This window comes from Hippocampus guttulatus, chromosome 13 (genome assembly GCF_054856545.1).
Source record: "Hippocampus guttulatus isolate MCC_2025c chromosome 13, RoL_Hgut_1.0, whole genome shotgun sequence".
In the NCBI taxonomy this organism is placed as follows: Eukaryota; Metazoa; Chordata; class Actinopteri; order Syngnathiformes; family Syngnathidae; genus Hippocampus; species Hippocampus guttulatus.
The window spans coordinates 11,066,293-11,086,422 of NC_141273.1; the positions used below are offsets into that span (position 1 = coordinate 11,066,293).

Below are 20,130 nucleotides of genomic sequence, written 5' to 3' on the forward strand. Positions count from 1 at the left end.
TGTAGTTGTTTTTATTCCAAACTCGGTCTGAACGGTGAAGTGAAAGGGAGCAAAAAGGGGAAGTGAGCTGTGTACAGTGAAGCTGAACAGGAGGAAGTGCAGAATTCTTTCAAGTGGGGCACGCTATGCATTAGCTTCATGTGAGTACCATTTTTATTTTACTTAAAAAAGAAAATCGCAGTCAACATTCTGCTTTCTTTCTGGACTTTAGGTCAACTACGTATGGAAGGATGAGAATCTCCACGAACCGTATACTTCATGACAAACAAAACAAAAAGGTATGCTGTCCTCAATTCTTTGACGATATACTGATTTTGTATGATTGAACTTGTTTTAGGAGTCAACCTGTTACATGGCTTCAATTGGGGTTTTGGCCACAATGATCATCCTGTGGGTCCTGCTTGCTGTTGCTGTGCTGAAAAGACCCCAGGCATCCCAAGATCACGATGTCTCTATGGACCAGTGCAGGTAACAAGCCAAATAAATGTTGCCTTGTCAAGTTGTCACTGAAACGGTTTTATTGTACCTACAAGTACTATAACTGTAATGAGATTGTTAATGTTGAATTACAGTTTAGGTAAATCCCTGCCACTCAGCGGAGAAATGTAATGACAACCCTCCTTGGCTCAATCATATTATTGAAAATGAAATAAATGTAATCGTAGAAAAGATTTTCCAAGGTCATCGAGTATTACAATGTTTATTTTATTTTTCTCGGGTTGAATTTTCTAGTAGGGCGGCATCTTTATTTGTTACACTGTAATGTATTGTTGACTGATTTCAAAACTAATAATCTATTAATTTGCTGTGTACAAGTAATAAGTTTGTGGTTTCACTGTCATAACGGCCCTCTGATGGAAAATGGCGCACGCGACTAAAATGAGTTTGACACGACTGCCCTATACAGTCAAAAATCTACATACAGGTATAATTGACGCAAGTGGTGCTGCGGGCATCGATCGCGATTGGCCGTTTTGCATGTCACGATCGATGCCTTTCATTGCCTATCACAAAAAAAAAAAACGATCATCCACAGCTGTTATTTTGCAGCCTGAGGCTTATTAGAAACCAGCCCGTACACATTCTCGTGCACACGGCCTCTCCCTCTCCATAATATATGGCACGTTACAGACAAGCAGCGTGAAACCCTGATCGGAAACACCGCTAAATGACGCCAATTGAAATGAATGTTGGGGTGGGGGCGGGGGGGGGGGGGGTGATAAATGTGGAAAAAAATAGGAACAAAATATTGATTAAAAAAAAAATCCGACCACTTTGCAATCCAACAATTTTAAAACAGTGTCTGTGCATGCATTGAATGTTTTCAGTATGGTTGTCGTGGAGAGCATTCCTCAACATGTGCAATACAAAGCCAACGGAACATTTGGGATCCCTTTGGAGAAAGCTTGGAAGCAGCTTCTCTCCATAGCAACAGAAGAGCTGCAAGTGGTTTCTTTTTACTGGACATTAACCGGGAACGACACCAACATCACCTCTTCCTCTGATAGACCAGTAGGTATAACCTCTCATGGGGTACGATCTTTGTGTAGCTGTCATACTGACGCGTGAATCTGACAACAACAGGGACGGGAAATCCTCGAGCAACTTCAATCGCTGCCCTCTAGGAACGTTTCAGTCAGAGTGGTGACCAGCCTTCCTTCCATCAACTCAAACTCCACTGACTTAAAGATCCTAGCCGAGAAAGGTGGCGCACGATGGCTTTGAGCACATACCGTACCTAGTTTCTCACCAGCGTACCTTACGTTCATCCTCTGCAGGAGTTCACGTCCGCGAGGTGAATTTTGGACGCCTGACAGGTGGCGTGATGCACAGCAAGTTTTGGATAGTGGACAGACGGCATGTATTTATTGGTAGCGCCAACATGGACTGGAGGGCTCTGACACAGGTAAACCCGCTTCATGAAACTCAGCGGAAGTGTGAGCTGTTTAACCACACGTGTGGCTGCGTAGGTAAAGGAACTGGGCATGGTCATCTACAACTGCTCCAGTCTTGCAAGAGACCTCTATAAGATCTTCCTGTCTTATTGGGTGATGGGAGAGTCCAACAGCTCCTTGCCGGTGTCCTGGCCTCCCAGCTTTGACACTGACATCAATAAAGAGCACCCCCTCTTGGTGAAAAAGGATAACATCACCAGCAGACTCTACATTGCAGTCAGTTTCTATCTCAATCCCCGTTTTTTTTTTTTTTTTGTTCCACGATAAAGACCTCAATGCAGCTTCATGTAAAAAATATATTGGGGACTTTTGTTCTTTTGCGTCAAGAGTTCTCCACCATCATTCTGCCCTGAATCACGGACCCAGGACCTCGAGGCCATTGTTTCCATCATCTCGGAAGCTCAACACTTCATTGACGTAGCTGTCATGGACTATTCCCCCAGCATACGCTTTCATCGCCCAAAAAGGTGACCAACATCAAATATAAATAAATATAAATGTGAGCTATACAGTGGGACCCAATTATTATTGTTTAGCAAAACTAATGAAACAACCAAAAATTGAATGAACATTTTGAAATAAAATAAAAACAAGGGTTCTTTAAAAAAGAATTATTCCATTAAGTGACAGGTAATATTCATACAACTAATTCAAAGTATAGCTACATTTTTTTTGTCTTTGTCATTTAAGTTCATACATGAGCTTTCTGGGTTTATTTTAAATGTATTTTTATTTTTGTATTACTCTTCAGCTATGCAGACGAAAGAAGGTCAAACAGTCGTTTTAGAATTGTAGATTTATTTTTTTAACACACAATACCAAGCGACCTTTTTGTTTGTACAATCTCCCAGTCCACAAATATTTCATTCAATATTTCAACAAAACAAAACTAAGTGAGGATAAGTGGTTCGGAAAATGGATGGATAAAATTAAAACGAAAACTGTTACAAATGAAACTATAACAAAACGTATGTGATAAAAAATTAATTAAAACGTCCAAAACTTAACATGCAAAAGTCAAAACAAAATTAAAACGAATCACAATGAAAAATCCAAAGCTATTATAACCCTGCTTCATCTGAATGAAATGTTTCATGATTTTAGTTTTTATGATTTTGATGCTATTGAAAACTACTGTACATCTCAAGAAATTGGACCATTACATCAACCAATTTTTAATATAGATAGTAGTTAGAATGTGCCATTCTGAATAGTATTTTCCCCTTGCATGTGTTTTTGAGCGAATCCCTTGTCTAATCCGGCTACTGTATAGAAAAACTAGATATAGGCTATCATTTATTGAGATGCACCCTATTGGTTTATTTCCACACTGCCTTGTTTTTCCAGCTACTGGCCCGTCATTGACAATGCCATCAGGGCAGCGGCTTTCGAGAGGCGAGTTAGGATCCGAATGCTGATCAGCTGCTGGCCATACTCCTTTCCAGGAATGCTCCCCTTCCTTCAGTCACTCACCTCCTTAGACAGTGTCAAGGATCACATCAGCATTCAAATAGTAAGGAATTAATGCATTCGGATTGTTTGTTAGTCTGTTAATTTTATTTTTGTAATCCAGATTGATTGATTTTTCTAAACCAACCCTGGGTTGAGATAAACAATTTCATTATTTGTTTTCTGCTGTTTAGAAGTTGTACATTCTGCCTGTTGGAAACCAGACGAACATTCCCTTTAGTCGAGTCAACCACAACAAATACATGGTGACTGACAAAGCGGCCTACATCGGTGAATAACTGCCCTTTGCCTTCGAGACTTATTTTGCAGGAGTGTGATCAATTATTAATGGGATCAATGTTACGCAGGCACGTCCAACTGGGATGGTGACTATTTCCTGACCACAGCTGGAGTGGGTCTCGTGATTTCCCAGCATGCACCTCACTCTATATGGAAGATAGAGGCCGTGCAAACCCAGCTCCAGGCGGTGTTCAACAGGGACTGGTACTCTGAGTTTGCGGTGAACTTCGCTGAGCCCGGTCACCACGCGGACTGTGCACTGTCACCATGAGAATGAGAAAGGATAAAGGCTCCTTATACATATATAGGTTTAACTGCATCTTAATATCAGCAGACTACGTAAATTGCTTGAAGATAAATTTGGTGTGTTAGTTTTCTCTTTTTGTTTTACGTTTTTCTTGTATGAACGTACGAATAAACCTTTTTTGGGGGTATTTTTAGTGAAAGTGTCAATGCCTGGAATAAACATTTTCAGAAAATATGGTGACATTAGATGAAAATGGTTGTCATTATATAGAATTGCTTTCAGTGGACTGTGTAGGTGGCTGTGTGTGTGTGTGTGTGTATCCGGCTAATTATTTGATATCCAAATGTATTGATTTGACTATTTTCTTGCTTCATGTAGAAAATTACACTGAAACAATGTCTCATTCTTTCATTGTGACTACAAAGCAATTATGCTCCGGGCCACGAGTTGGCGCTGTGGTAAACGAATGCGATGTCGGCGGAAGTAGATGCTCGGAGGGGAGGAAGAAAGTAGCACTAGTTGTACGTGTGCATCTATCGAGCTGTTAGCTTTCGGCCACTGAGCTAACGCTACGTCTCGTCAGAGTCGCAAATATGGTGCTACTTGAAAACGACTCGGTAAGCAGCACCGATTTTTTGGTTGTTATGTATGTGTTATTTGCATTCGGTAAACGCGTACAGCCGACACAATTAACAGAAGTCTCATTCGGCAAGCGTCAGTCAGTAGACTAGAAAAGTGAGCAGTGACATGAAGTGAAATGCGGTTTATGTTTTTCAATTTTTTTTTGTTTTTAATTGAAAAACATCATCTTAAAGTCACGGCGATGCCCGAAAAAAACTACGTTCGGAACATGTTGCAGAGAAGTTATGAAAAACGGGAAATGTTTGTGTAATCCGTTTGCTTCGCCGGTACATTATTAACGATACCGCAAACCAGAGATGAGTAAGCAACAATATTCATTATTCAAGTTTTTTTTTTTATCAACCAGCAAGTTTAAACTTGGGAAAACTGTACCATTTCGACATTTCCAGACGATAGGAAATTAACTAATTAATTGTAGGTCGGTTCCTGATTGTTTCCGTCTAATGATTTTTTACACGTGGAGACAAACTTCTTTGACGTCAGAGTTTACATTTGTGTATGTATGCGTGTTGTGAGCGAATGCCTGAGTAGTTAATCATTAAAAGCTGATTTGTTGTTTCTTGTAGTTCCTCACAGAACTCACACGTTTGTTCCAGAAGTGCAGATCCTCCGGTAGTGTTGTCATCACTTTGAAAAAATGTAAGTAGGCCTGCTGCTTGCAGTCCAATGTCATTGTATTAACTGTACTCAATACATGTGTCATGCCAGCGTGACAAGGGAAAAATGGATGGACTCCTAGAAGTGCTTGAAATGTTTTATGGATTAACAGTTAATTTATATTTGGAAGATGATGGTTCTCTGTGCATTTTTTCCAGTGGGACAACAGGTCAATGAATTTGAACAGACGGGCTGTCTCCATGCAGCCCTGCAAAGCACTTTGTGGTCATTGGCCCTCTGTATTTTGTCCTCCAGATGACGGGAGGACCAAGCCAGTGCCCAGGAAAGGCCACTCGGAGTCCTTTGAGCCCGCAGACAATAAATGTCTTCTCAGAGCTTCGGATGGCAAGAAGAAAATAAGCACAGTGGTGAGCCTTTTGTTAAATTTGAATACCTTATTGGTGTTTGGTCCTCCTGCTTAAATATGTTATCTCCATTTTTGTCTTGCAGGTGAGCACCAAAGAAGTAATCAAGTTTCAGATGGTACGTTCTGGCAATTTGATTTCTTTTATCATTAGTCGCGGCTTTAATGGTGACGGAGAGATGTCATAGCAGTGGGTGTAGCGCTGCACCTAATTTTCATTCCGGAGCAAAATGTGCCTTTTTATATTTATTTTGCATTAAATCGATGTATGTAGGCAATTAACGGCCTTAGGTCAATTAAATGCTACCTGCCGCAATGAAAGGAAGCCCTTGATGTTAAACGACATGATGCACACTGATGGGAGCAACCACTTGCAGGCGTACTCCAACCTCCTGCGGGCGCACATCGACGGACTGAAAAAGAAAGACAAGAAGAGCAAAAGCAAGAAAACCAAAGCCACCCAGTGAGCCGCAAGCTCAAAGGCGCAGGAACTGATCCCGTTCGAATCTGACACGATGGAAGCGGGTCCCACCACAGTCAGTCTCCCCTCACAATGCGTGCTCGTCCACCCAGTGACCACTTTTATTGTGTCGTCTATGACTGTTTTCGTGCCACCTGGGAGGATTTCTTGGAATGCACAAATCGAACTTTGGAGAAGAGCAACACCGTTGGATGTCCTTTTTTTTTTTTTTTGGTCAAGTGGCTACACTCACTATTTATGTTCAAATTAGGAGCATCAAAGCAGTCACTCTCTGTTTGCCTTTTTTGGGGAGGGGGAGTGGGGGGTGGATGTTTTTAAATGTATGAATTTGCCGCAAGGGGTGCATGGAAATGTTTTGTTAAAATCCCTGGAAATTAGTTTCAAGCAGTTATTTTTGCAATGAAATAAGTCGAATGGTTAGGGCCTCCTTCAGCTGCCACACCGTGGCCCTCTTTCTTTGTCAAACAAAATTTTCTGTTAAAAGCTTCACTTTAATTGAAAATATGAATTTGATTTCAGCCTGCGGCTTTTAATTGCACAGAATCACGTACAAGTTTCAGATGTACTGAAAGGCGCGTTTGAGGACAGAGAATCGTGAGCGAGCGGGGCCGTGTGCTGTGGCAGTCCTGCAGCGGCATTTAAGTTGACGAATAAAGTGCTGTTTAAAAAAAAAAAGGTCACTGTTGTGTTTGGATCCATTCTGCTATCAAAGGGGTAACATGTACACCAAGACTTGGTGAGCCGCTCATGGTGCTGTGTTCCTCTTGTGTCCTCTTTCCTTGAGGGAGGCTGCCGCCTGGTTTTCTCGGTCCTCGTCTTCGTAGCCTTTCTTCATTAGGCGGGTCACGTACTGGAACATAGTCTGTAATCGAGCACACTGTGGTGAGTCCAAATAAAGTCACCCTGTGAGCTAGTTGGAACCGGTTTCAGAATTTGTCGTCATATGGCACGAGACGTCAGTTACTCCCCGATTTATTGTTAGAGTATTCATATCCTGAAAGCGGCTTCCATCCAAACTTTTGCTACTTGACTATCCCTGCATCTTTTGTGTCCTTTATTCAAAATGAACCAGTTTTTTTTCTAAGCTATTTAAAACAAAACACCAATTTCTGTTTTTTTGTGCTATTTGTAAAACAATTAAGAGGCCACAAAATTGTGCAAAAGCCATGAATGAGAGGAAAGTAAAACATGCAATATGGGTGTTGAATATTGAGATGAATATTACTTCGCGATTTAACTTGTGCCTAAACAAATGTTTATCTAATAATTTTTTTTTTCCATGAGGCAAAATAAGCAGGCACAGTGTATTTGTAGCTAAATCATTTTAATGACCACAATCTTTATACATATATTTTTTTAATCAATTTTGGACAGATTGTCCAGTTTGGCTGCATTGGTTTGTGTTTGGTGGGTTTTAGACTCACTTTTCGTTCATGGTTTTTTTGGGCTAAAAATGCCTTACTATACATGGTCGTTTTTTCGGCAAAAACGCCTTACTGTACGTGGTCGTTTTTGGCGGCAATTTTTTGCGGCTAAATGCCTTACTATACATGGTCATTTTTTTTCCGGCTAAAAACGCCTGACTATACATGGTCGTTATTTTTTATTTTTTTTTAGTTAAAAACGGCTGACTATACATGGTCGTTTTTTTGGGCTTAAAAAGCCTTACGATACATGGTTGTTTTTTCGGCTAAAAACGCCTGACTATACATGGTCGTTTTTTTTTTTTTTGTCAAAAACGCCTGTTTATACATGGTCGTTTTTTTTGGGCTAAAAACGCCTTACTATACATGGTCGTTTTTTTTTTTAGTTAAAAACGCCTGACTATACGTGGTCGTTTTTTTGGGCTAAAAACTCCTTACTATACATGTTTATTTTTTTTGGACTAGAAATGCCTTACCATACATGGTTATTTTTTCGGCTAAAAACGCCTTTCTACACATCGTCATTTTTTTCGGCTAAAAACGCCTGACTATACATGGTCATTTTTTCAGCTAAAAATGCCTGACTATACATGTTTGTTTTTTTTTGGTTAAAAACACCTCACTATACATGGGCGGTTTTTGGGGCTAAAAACGCCTTACTATACATGGTTATTTTTTTCTGCTAAAAACGCCTTACTATACATGGTTATTTTTTTGGGCTAAAAACGCCTTATTATACATGGTCGTTTTTTTCGGCTAAAAACGCCTTACTAAACATGGTTATTTTTTTGGGCTAAAAACGCCTTACTATACATGGTCGTTTTTTTTCCGGCTAAAAACGCCTTACTATACATGGTCGTTTTTTTCCGCTAAAAACGCCTTACTATATGCATGGTCGTTTTTTTTCCGCTAAAAACGCCTTACTATACTGTACATGGCCATTTTTTTCGGCTAAAAACGCCTTACTATACATGGTCGTTTTTTTCGGCTAAAAATTTTGTCCAAAAATGCCTTACTATACATGGTCGTTTTTTTCGGCTAAAAACGCCTTACTATATGCATGGTCGTTTTTTTCGGCTAAAAATTTTGTCCAAAAATGCCTTACTATACATGGTCGTTTTTTTCGGCTAAAAATGCCTTACTATATATACATGGTCGTTTTTTTCGGCTAAAAACGCCTTACTATACTATGTCGTTTTTTCGGGCTAAAAAACGCCTTACTATACTATGTCGTTTTTTCGGGCGAAAAACGCCTGACTATACATGGTCATTTTTTCAGCTAAAAATGCCTGACTATACATGGTTTTTTTTTTTTGGTTAAAAACACCTCACTATACATGGGCGGTTTTTGGGGCTAAAAACGCCTTACTATACATGGTTATTTTTTTCTGCTAAAAACGCCTTACTATACATGGTTATTTTTTTGGGCTAAAAACGCCTTACTATACATGGGCGGTTTTTGGGGCTAAAAATGCCTTACTATACATGGTTATTTTTTTGGGCTAAAAACGCCTTACTATACATGGTCGTTTTTTTTCCGGCTAAAAACGCCTTACTATACATGGTCGTTTTTTTCCGCTAAAAACGCCTTACTATATGCATGGTCGTTTTTTTCCGCTAAAAACGCCTTACTATACTGTACATGGTCATTTTTTTCGGCTAAAAACGCCTTACTATACATGGTCGTTTTTTTCGGCTAAAAATTTTGTCCAAAAATGCCTTACTATACATGGTCGTTTTTTTCGGCTAAAAACGCCTTACTATATGCATGGTCGTTTTTTTCGGCTAAAAATTTTGTCCAAAAATGCCTTACTATACATGGTCGTTTTTTTCGGCTAAAAATGCCTTACTATATATACATGGTCGTTTTTTTTTTTAGCTAAAAATTTTGTCCAAAAATGCCTTACTATACATGGTCGGTTTTTTTCGGGGAAAAAAGCCTGACTATACATTGTCGTTTTTTTCGGCTAAAAACGCCTTACTATACTATGTCGTTTTTTCGGGCTAAAAAACGCCTTACTATACTATGTCGTTTTTTCGGGCGAAAAACGCCTGACTATACATGGTCATTTTTTCAGCTAAAAATGCCTGACTATACATGTTTTTTTTTTTTTGGTTAAAAACACCTCACTATACATGGGCGTTTTTTGGGGCTAAAAACGCCTTACTATACATGGTTATTTTTTTCTGCTAAAAACGCCTTACTATACATGGTTATTTTTTTGGGCTAAAAACGCCTTACTATACATGGGCGGTTTTTGGGGCTAAAAACGCCTTACTATACATGGTTATTTTTTTGGGCTAAAAATGCCTTACTATACATGGTTATTTTTTTGGGCTAAAAACGCCTTATTATACATGGTCGTTTTTTTCGGCTAAAAACGCCTTACTATACTATGTCGTTTTTTCGGGCTAAAAAACGCCTTACTATACTATGTCGTTTTTTCGGGCGAAAAACGCCTTACTATACTATGTCGTTTTTTCGGGCGAAAAATGCCTTCCGATACAAAAAACGACTTCAATAACTTGACTTATCATGTTGGTCAAAGAAAGAAGGGATATGGTTGCAACGTCTGGGGATTGAACACCCAACCGCTCGTTTGGGACATTGTTTCTCTACCCCTGAGCCACACCACCACGTAACTTCTTGTTTGTTTTGTGTTTTCTTCAATAAAGCTGCAAATGGTGGTTAAAGAAAGATGTGACCTTGTTGCAAACACTGGGAATCAAACACCCAACCGCTGGATTTGGGACTTCAGCTTTCTACCACTGAGCTAACCCACCACAATAAACCTTTGGGTTGTTTTGTGTTTTTTCTCAAATAATTTGTATATGGTGGTTAAAGAGTAGACATTGTTGCAACAACCAGGGATTGAACACTCAACCTCTGGCTTGGCCCTCCATCACTCTACCACTGAGCCAAAGCACTACATAGAGCAGTAGTTGTGTTCTTTTTTCATCATGGTCGTTTCTTTCGGCTAAACTCAATACATGGTCGTTTTTTTTTACGGCTAAAAACGCCTTACGATACATGGTTGTTTTTTCGGGCTAAAAAGCCTTACTATACTATGTCGTTTTTTTCAGCCGAAAAACGCCTTACTATACTATGTCGTTTTTTTCCGGCTAAAAAACGCCTTATTATACTATGTCGTTTTTTTCCGGCTAAAAAACGCCTTACTATATATACTATGTCGTTTTTTTCGGCCGAAAAACGCCTTACTATACTATGTCGTTTTTTTCCGGCTAAAAAACGCCTTACTATATATACTATGTCGTTTTTTCGGGCTAAAAAACGCCTTACTATACTATGTCGTTTTTTTCGGGCTAAAAACGCCTTACTATACTATGTTGTTTTTTCGGGCTAAAAACGACTTACTATACTATGTCGTTTTTTCGGGCTAAAAAACGCCTTACTATACTATGTCGTTTTTTTCAGGCTAAAAACGCCTTACTATACTATGTCGTTTTTTTCGGGCTAAAAAACGCCTTACTATACTGTCTTTTTTTCGGTCGAAAAACGCCTTACTATACTGTCGTTTTTTCGGGCTAAAAAACGCCTTACTATAATACTGTCATTTTTTTCGGGCTAAAAAACGCCTTACTATACTATGTCTTTTTTTCGGTCGAAAAACGCCTTACTATACCATGTCGTTTTTTCGGGCGAAAAACGCCTTACTATACTATGTCGTTTTTTCGGGCTAAAAAACGCCTTACTATACTATGTCGTTTTTTCGGGCTAAAAACGCCTTACTATACTATGTTGTTTTTTCGGGCTAAAAACGCCTTACTATACTGTGTCGTTTTTTGGGGCGAAAAACGCCTTCCGATACAAAAAACGACTTCAATAACTTGACTTATCATGTTGGTCAAAGAAAGAAGGGATATGGTTGCAACTTCTGGGGATTGAACACCCAACCGCTCGTTTGGGACATGGTTTCTCTACCCCTGAGCCACACCACCACGTAACTTCTTGTTTGTTTTGTGTTTTCTTCAATAAAGCTGCAAATGGTGGTTAAAGAAAGATGTGACCTTGTTGCAAACACTGGGAATCAAACACCCAACCGCTGGATTTGGGACTTCAGCTTTCTACCACTGAGCTAACCCACCACAATAAACCTTTGGGTTGGTTTGTGTTTTTTCTCAAATAATTTGTATATGGTGGTTAAAGAGTAGACATTGTTGCAACAACCAGGGATTGAACACTCAACCTCTGGCTTGGCCCTCCATCACTCTACCACTGAGCCAAAGCACCACACAGAGCCGTGGAGTTGTGTTCTTTTATTAATCATGGTCGTTTCTTTCGGCTAAAATACTTGGGGGTTTTTTCAGCTAAAATCGCCTTACTATACATGGTTGGTTTTTTGGGCTAAAAATTTCGTCCAAAAACGCCTTACTATACATGGTCGTTTTTTTTCCGGCTAAAAACGCCTTACTATACATGGTCGTTTTTTTCGGCGAAAAACGCCTTACGATACAAAAAACGACTTCAAAAAGCCTTACTTATCATGTTGTTCAAAGAAAGGAGGGATATCGTTGCAACCTCTGGGGATTGAACACGCAACCGCGAGTTTCAGACATGGTTTCTCTACCCCTGAGGCACACCACCACATAACTTCTTATTTGTTTTGTGTTTTCTTCTATAAAACTGCAAATGGTGGCTAAAGAGATTTGAACTTGTTGCAAACACTGGGAATCGAACACCCAACCGCTGGCCTTGGGACTTCAGCTTTCTACCACTGAGCTAATCCACCACAATAAACCTTTGGGTTGTTTTGTGTTTTTTCTCAAATAATTTGTATATGGTGGTTAAAGAGTAGACATTGTTGCAACAACCAGGGATTGAACACTCAACCTCTGGCTTGGCCCTCCATCACTCTACCACTGAGACAAAGCACCACACAGAGCTGTGGAGTTGTGTTCTTTTATTAATCATGGTCTTTTCTTTCGGCTAAAATAACTACATGGTTGTTGTTTTTTTCAGCTAAAATCGCCTTACTATACATGGTCATTTTTTTTGTTAAAAACGCCTTACTATACATGGTCGTTTTTTTTTGTTGTTGTTAAAAACGTCTTACTATACATGGTCGTTTATTTTGGGCTAAAAACGCCTTACTATACATGGTCGTTTTTTTTCCCGCTAAAAACGCCTTACTATACATGGTCGTTTTTTTTCGGCTAAAAACGCCTTACTATACATGGTCGTTTTTTTGTCCAAAAACGCCTTACTATATATGGTCGTTTTTTTTCGGCTAAAAACGCCTTACTGTACTGGTTATTTTTTCGGCTAAAAACGCCTTCCAATACATGGTTGTTTTTTTTCGGCTAAAAACGCCTTACTATACATGGTCGTTTTTTTCGGCTAAAAACGCCTTACTATTCATGGTCGTTTTTTTTTTGTCCAAAAACGCCTTACGATACATTGTCGTTTTTTTCCGGCTAAAAACGCCTTACTGTACATGGTCGTTTTTTTCGTCTAAAAACGCCTTACTATATATGGTGGGGTTTTTTGTCCAAAAACGCCTTACTATACATGGTCGGTTTTTTCGGCTAAAAACGCCTTGGTCGGGTTTTTTTTTTTTTTTTTTTAAGTTAAAAACGCCTGACGATGCATGGTCGTTTTTTTTTCGGCTAAACGCCTTACTATACATGGTCTTTGTTTTTTCGGCTAAAAACGGCTTACTAAACATGGTCGTTTTTTTGGGCTAAAAACACCTCACGAAACATGGTTATATTTTTGGCTAAACACCCTTACTATACATGGTCGTTTTTTCGGCTAAAAACGCCTTATTATACATGGTCGTTTTTTCAGCTAAAAGCGCCTTACTATACATGGTCATTTTTGGGGGGCTAAAAACGCCTTATTATACATGGTCGTTATTTTCGGCTAAAAAAGCCTTCCTATACATGGTCGTTTTTGTTGGCTATTTTTTGGGGCTAAACTCCTTACTTTACATGGTCTCTTTTTCGGCTAAAAACGGCTGTATTCGATCGCTTTTTTTCTCCCTCTCTTTTTTATTCTCTTTTTTTCAGTTTTTATTCTCTTGCTTTTTTCTCCTTTTTATTCTCTTGCTTTTTTTTCTCTCTCTCTTTTTTCTCTTTTTATTTTAAAGTGAAAAAAGGAGAGAAAAAGCGATAGAATAAAAAGAGAAAAAAGCGATAGAGAAAAAAGCAAGAGAATAAAAAGAGAAAAAAGAGAGAGGAAAAAAGTGAAAAAAGCAATAGAATAAAAAGTGAAAAAAGAGAGAAAAAGCGACAGAAAAAGCAAAAAAAAAGAGAGAAAAAGCAATAGAATAAAAAGACGAAAAAAGAGAAAAAAGAGAGAGGAAAAAAAGTGATAAAATAAAGAGAAAAAAGAGAGAGAAAAGCAAAAGAAAAAAGAGAGAGAAAAAAGTGAGACAATAAAAGAGAAAAAAGTGAGAGAATAAAAAGAGAAAAAAAGTGATAGAATAAAAAAGAGAAAAATCAGCAATAGAATAAAAGGAGAAAAAGAGAAAGAAAGCGATAGAATAAAAAGAGAAAAAGAGAGAAAAAAAGAAAAAAGCGATAGGATAAGAAGAGAAAAAAGAGAGAAAAAAAGCGATAGAATAAAAAAAGAAAAAAGCGATAAAAAAAGAAAAAAGCGATAGAGTAAGAAGATAAAAAAATAGAAAAAAGAGAGAAAAAAGTAAAAGAATAAAAAGAGAAAAAAAGAGAGAAAAAAAGTGATGGAATAAAAAGAGAAAAGGCGAGAGAATAAAAAGAGAAAAAATGAGAGAAAAAAGTGATAGAAGAATTTTTTTTAGACTTTTCAGAGTTTCAGACAAAAATCTGAAAGTCAGAAGGACGTTTCAGAGTCACCGAGCGCTCACGTCATCTCGACCCTTTGATGTCAGGCGGTGAATCTCAGTTATTTTCGATCAGTCTGGGCCTTATGACAAGAAGAAAACATGTTTGATATTATCACGAACCTTTCCGTTTTTGCGGTGACTGAACATTTTCATTGCGGTCAGAACGGTCAGGGCCAGCAGGGCCTTAACACTGAGCAACAATTGAAATATTTGCTTCACGAAATTGTAATCAATTATTGATTTTTGCGTCCTCTGATTTGTTGGTCGGACCAAAACTGGTTCTAGCCAAGATTGACGAGCAATCTGCACACATCCATTCATCCATTTCCTGATCCGCTTTAACCTCACAAGGGTCGGAGTGCTGGAGTCTCTCCCAGCCATCTTCGGGCAGTAGGTGAGGGACACCCTGAACCGGTTGCATGTCATTCGGATGGCACCGAGTTATTTCAAGTAGCTACTTTTGAGAGCTGTACGAAAAAGTTTTGAGAAACGCACAGATTATTTAGCACATTTCAATTCTGATCTAAGAAATGCACCAAAGGGACTGGAAAAAAAAACTGTTGAAACTCGATCAGCAGCATCGAATCCTGCCATGTGGCATCGAGACCACCCCTCCCATGGGAAGAAGTGAGGTCTTACGCTGTAATATTGCGGAGGGGCGTTGTAGTGGTAATGGCTTTTCCCCAGCTCCTCCGCCAGAGCCTCCAGTCGTTCCAGTTGGTCCAACCTGGCCACGCTTTTCTCAATAAAAGACATGACTCTGAAAAAGAGGAGAAAAGAGTCGTCTTGCCTGATCAACTTGGATCTGAGAGTGAAACGGCAGCTCCGTGGTGGAAGCCTGCTGACATTTCACGCTTGGGCTGCTCAAATGGCGACGTGACTTTGATTGCGCATCCATTCATTGAGTTCACTCTTGCGCGAGTCAAGCCAGCGTGTGTGTGTGTGTGTGTGTGTGTGCGTGCGCGCGTGCCGCTGTCTGTCACGCAAGATTATGCATCTTTATCTCAGCAGGCAATAATTGGCTGCCTCAGACAAACTGGCAAGCCGCTGGAGTGGAACGTTATAATTATTTGACAACTTGGACTGCGCCGCATGCAGCATGACTTTACGTTTCGTCTCATTCACGGAAAAGTGGCGTCTTGAGAATAAGACACGATTCGAGAGTGACTCTGTTATTGTGATTTCCACAGAAGTGTTGCTCTTTTTAGAATCCGATGATGAGAAACTAGTTTTGCATGCAAAATATTGTGTTGGAAAGTGTACAGTAATAATTGCAGTGGTTGTTAACTGTTGCTACCCTGGAACCTGCATCCAACCATCCATTTTCAACGCCGCTTATCCTGAAGTGGAGTCGCTGGAGCCTATCCCAGCTGACTTCGGGCGGAAGGCAGCTGGGGTCAGTCACAGGGCACACACCGTGGAACCTGCATTTTACTATTCCCAAGTCACCGCCCGCTCTTGTATCAGAAGAAAACAATGTGCTTCAATAGATAGGGCTTAGAAGTGCCTTTTCATTATTTTACACATTCATAAACGTGACAAAAATTACAACTCATCCCACTGAATCGTTCCTCTTGAAACTGTTTCCTGATCGTCTGTGGAATGTTCCAAAAAGTTTTTTTTCCCCCTGCATTTTGAGCATCTTTCCCAGTCTTTTGTTGCCCTTGTCCCAGCTTTTTTGGAACATGTTGCACATAATATTTATTAAAATTAGTCAATACATTACTTGCATTTTTTTTTTAAGTTCGTCAATTTGAACATAAAATATGTGGTCTTTGCAGTGTATTCAATTGAATACAGCAAGGAAAGGTTTCAAATCATTTTAGACTGGTTTTATTTGGCAACTGTCGCAACTTCATTGGATTTGGGGACTGTATGGTGTATGAAATTTAGCTTCAGGGTGAACTGACTGTGGTGTCTTCAACAACGAGGCAGACGGACTCTTTTTCTGTTACGTATTCTCGACCGGAAGTTGCACACATGTCACACACATTCTCGCGCATGCGCAGTAGATGGCTGAGTCTTAACAACATACTGGACATATAATCACAGTGGTTAATACACAACACTGACCATGTCACTTACCGTAGTCCGTGTGCTCTGAGTTCACGGCTGGTCCGCAATCTCTCCAGGTCCTTGACATCTCGGAACAGGAAGAACACGTCCTTGCATTCGGGGTGGGTCTCGAAGAGCCTGTTACCAAGACGACAGCATCAAGCAGACGAGGGTGACGCTGTGAGAGGAGCAGCCTGTCATCGTCACTCCTCCGCCTGTCAACCACCCCAATATGCCTTTTGTTGCTCACTTGGACCACAGTCTTCTCGTTTGGCAAACAAAAGGACATTATGCGTCACTTTGTATTCTTCTTTCGCCTTGTTAATCATGAGGGGCTTTCAGGCCGCAGGAACCAAATATGGAACTTCCTGGAATGTACCCTGGTAGTTTGTGTAATCCCCTTGTTCCCACACAAAAATATTTCCTGGTCTGGAAGGTTACACCAGGGTCTACCTAAGTACCTCCTAGACATCAGGGTCTTCGTGTACCTAACCGGAACGCTTTGAGGGCCTTGTTGGGCTGTCCCGATTTTTTGCATCGACAGCCTCCGGAAGCTAATCGCTAACTCTACTCGACACTTTACTCGACGTGCTGTCCTCGCTTGTCGAAACCACCTGCTGGCCATGTGCGTCATTACAGGCAGCTGTCTCTTCTGTGAGTCAATCTGTAATGCATTGATGCATTGATGATTTTCGAGTCTGTTTTGACTCTTGGGCATGACAAATTCTAAAAAATGTATGATGAAATAATTTATCGACTTCAAGGGTGGAGGGCTAATATGACATTTTTTTTCCCTTGTGTTAGTAAATGTTTCCCATCCATTCTAAACCATTGCCTCAAAGACTGTGCTGTCAGGATGGCAGTCCAAATGAGAATCAAATTCCAACCGCCTTACCAAGATAAGGGGCAAATAAATAAAGATATACTGTATATAATATAAGATTTAACTCTTGCCAGCCATTGCCCCTGAACAAGCATTTTCCACCTGCCCTTTACCCTTCCAAAAGCACATTCCACTGTGATCTGGCTCTGGTTGATTTATTTGTAAAAAGAGGAAAAAAAAGAGAGAGAGACAAAAAAAGAGATAGAATAAAAAAAAATTGAAAAAAAGAAAAGAGAGAGAAAAAGAGATTGAAAAAAAGAGAATAAAAAGAGAAAAGAGAGAGAAAAAGAGATTATCCACAAATGGCTTTTTTTCAGCATTCAGCGAGGATGTGTTCACGATTTCTCTCACGCACACCCACACACACACACACACACAGACACACACACGCGCGCACTTCAGAGCAGACAATAGCACAAATTGGCCTCTTTAATTTTTATTCACTCTCTTGTGCCTGACCTCGTCATTACACTGGTAACAAGCACAAAGCTCCCGCTCTTTTGTGGGTTTGCCCCATCTTTTGAAAAACGGACTCACTCTTCTTCGCACAATGTGGCCCTGTAAACACTCATATGGAATTTTAATTGCCGCTGCATATGTTCAAGCATGTGTCTTGTCTCATCGAAACACTATAGAAGAAAACGTCTTTGCGGAGGGAGACAAAAGTCTCCTTTTTGCAATAAAAGTCACGACGAGGCTCCGCGGTAGCCACGAGCAGCTCATCCATTCCCAGGCTAACACGCTCAGGTCAAACTGGGGACACATGGCAACAATCGGGCTCCAAGCCAAATGACCTACGACCCCTGTGCTCTACATCCTACAGCTGAGGCCTAAACATCCACCACGTCTTTTCACGTTTACGGTACACTCACCGGCCACTACATAAGTTACACCATACACGAAGCCAGCACTAGCGCCAGCGTCAACAATAAAGTTGTTGAACTGAACTGTTGCCAGGTAATTTTTAAATTTCTGATTTAGTCCCATTCATACCGTTAAAGTCTCATATATTCTGAATAATTATAATTATCTCAAGCACACATAAACTCCCTAGTTAAGGAAAGCTTCCAAAAACCATGCGCTACAAAGTTTGTCTTCCCGCACACACACAAATCAATACATTACTGTTGCCATTGATGGTAAACTGCCGTGGAGCCGGAGCTGTGCATTGTTATAATGTTATGATGTGATAAGAGGTGGTGGGGGATTGGGGTGAGGGGGGTCTTGTTATTACCCCAGGCTTTTGAGTGATAAGTGGTGCACTGCAGGGTCACCATGATGGCGGATGATGGCTCGGATGTAGTATGTCAGCCACGGGGTCAGCACACGATAAAGTTGGTCACAACGGAAGGCAACATTTTGCATGATTCAGAATTTCTGTAGAACATTCCATAGACGCATTACATGAAAAGGTCAAGATTCCGTACTTGCTGTCCAAGTGGTTTGAAATTCTTCCTCACAGTTTTGAGGCTCCGGGTTAGAATCTTGAATCAAGAGTTTGCACGTTCTCCCCGTGCTTGCTTTCTCCAAATAGATATTCCAGAAACATGCAGCAAAGGTTCACTTCACTGCAGACTTTAAATCACAGGTGACAAAATCAAGGACTCGGGGGCAGATTTGGCCCATCGCATCACTTCATTGGGGTCACTAAAGCAAATCAAATGTGTATATATTTCAGATGTCAAATTTGAGTCAACTATTGAATATTTTCTGTTGCTAACAACTCACTTCAGCACATTTACCAGTGACACAGAGGAAACAGGGGGAGTAAATATTTCCGACGCAAGTCCATATAAAGTGTGCGTCTCTAAATTTCCTACTTGCACCCCTGAAATTTCAGGTGTGGGGCCACTGTGCTCCTAGTTGAAAAAAAGTTAGTGTGCAGCCCTGAAAAGACAGATACTTTTATAATTTGCATTCAATTCAACTCTACATTTGTTCTTTGAATTCAGTTAATATAAATGAAATATGACAGGGTATCAAAAGATCTGAGAAGGCTGCATCCATGTGAAAATGGCCACTGACCCTGAATGGGTGAGCGCTTACTCATCCTATGTGATCTGTATTCTGCAGTTTTACGCGCATGCAACAATACCTTAACAAAAGTGTCACCAGCCTTACCTGACAAACACTATGATGCCAACTTTTGCTATGTCGTCCCTGATAACTTTCCACGACTCCTTGATCATGTCAATCTGGTTTTGGCTGAGATGTGCTCCTCCTCCCCTTCCACCAGCATCGCGAGTGCTCTTTTCTCCCAAGTCTGCAGTTTCAGCCAAGCCAGATATTGCACAGCCCATTCTTCATAAAAAATACAAATTGTTATTTTTCCCCGCTCCAAAAGAACAAAAAGAGTTTACAATAAATGATAGCCAACAGAAGAATATCCGTGCTGCTGCTTGTCGTCATTTGGCGGCGCAGTGCGCGCCTGTAGTTTGGTCCGTGCTGGTAGTCGCTCAATTACAGACAGCCGATATGACAGGCGTCAAAATAAAACATACGAAGTGAGAAGAGAACGGTACGCTTTTACGGTGATGGCCGCTTCGCGCGAACATCCGGTGTCGCTCTAACTACTGTTTGCAAACTTGACACTCGTCTTTTGAAGGCAAAACTACGGTTGTTTGATTCGCGCTGTTGCGCGGCTCACATGCACGCACACGCGCATGTTTCTATATTTTATGCCGTCCCCATTAGCGTCCAAACTCAATACTGTACGTTCTTTCTGGTATACAGTGAGTCCTCGGACTTACGACGTGGTTACGTTACTACAGCTTGCCGCGTAACTCGCATTTACGCATATGCGCCTTGTAGCCTAGATTCCTTGTCAAGCACTTCGACGCCGCTTA

At 40.3% G+C, this 20,130-nt stretch overlaps 3 protein-coding genes across 3 annotated transcripts; 2 read left to right on the forward strand and 1 right to left on the reverse strand.

The window, feature by feature from the left end:
* The first annotated feature begins 93 nt into the window (after positions 1 to 93).
* Positions 94 to 4,138, forward strand: pld4 (phospholipase D family member 4). Its single transcript, XM_086127895.1, has 11 exons — positions 94 to 140; positions 212 to 278; positions 338 to 468; positions 1,329 to 1,512; positions 1,585 to 1,705; positions 1,779 to 1,906; positions 1,971 to 2,171; positions 2,283 to 2,422; positions 3,303 to 3,468; positions 3,599 to 3,695; positions 3,773 to 4,138. Coding segments are annotated over exons 1-11 (1,440 nt in total). The 5' UTR covers positions 94 to 138; the 3' UTR covers positions 3,976 to 4,138.
* A 281-nt stretch (positions 4,139 to 4,419) lies between these two features.
* Positions 4,420 to 6,770, forward strand: srp14 (signal recognition particle 14). Its single transcript, XM_086127898.1, has 5 exons — positions 4,420 to 4,568; positions 5,160 to 5,232; positions 5,506 to 5,618; positions 5,701 to 5,733; positions 5,992 to 6,770. The coding sequence occupies exons 1-5, from the start codon at positions 4,545 to 4,547 to the stop codon at positions 6,079 to 6,081; spliced, it is 333 nt and encodes a 110-aa protein (XP_085984024.1). The 5' UTR covers positions 4,420 to 4,544; the 3' UTR covers positions 6,082 to 6,770.
* xgb (x globin) lies at positions 6,390 to 19,727 on the reverse strand. Its single transcript, XM_086127897.1, has 4 exons — positions 19,406 to 19,727; positions 16,432 to 16,539; positions 14,986 to 15,106; positions 6,390 to 6,957 (listed from the first exon to the last, which is right to left on the reverse strand). The coding sequence occupies exons 1-4, from the start codon at positions 19,582 to 19,584 to the stop codon at positions 6,841 to 6,843; spliced, it is 525 nt and encodes a 174-aa protein (XP_085984023.1). The 5' UTR covers positions 19,585 to 19,727; the 3' UTR covers positions 6,390 to 6,840.
* Positions 19,728 to 20,130: the final 403 nt, after the last annotated feature.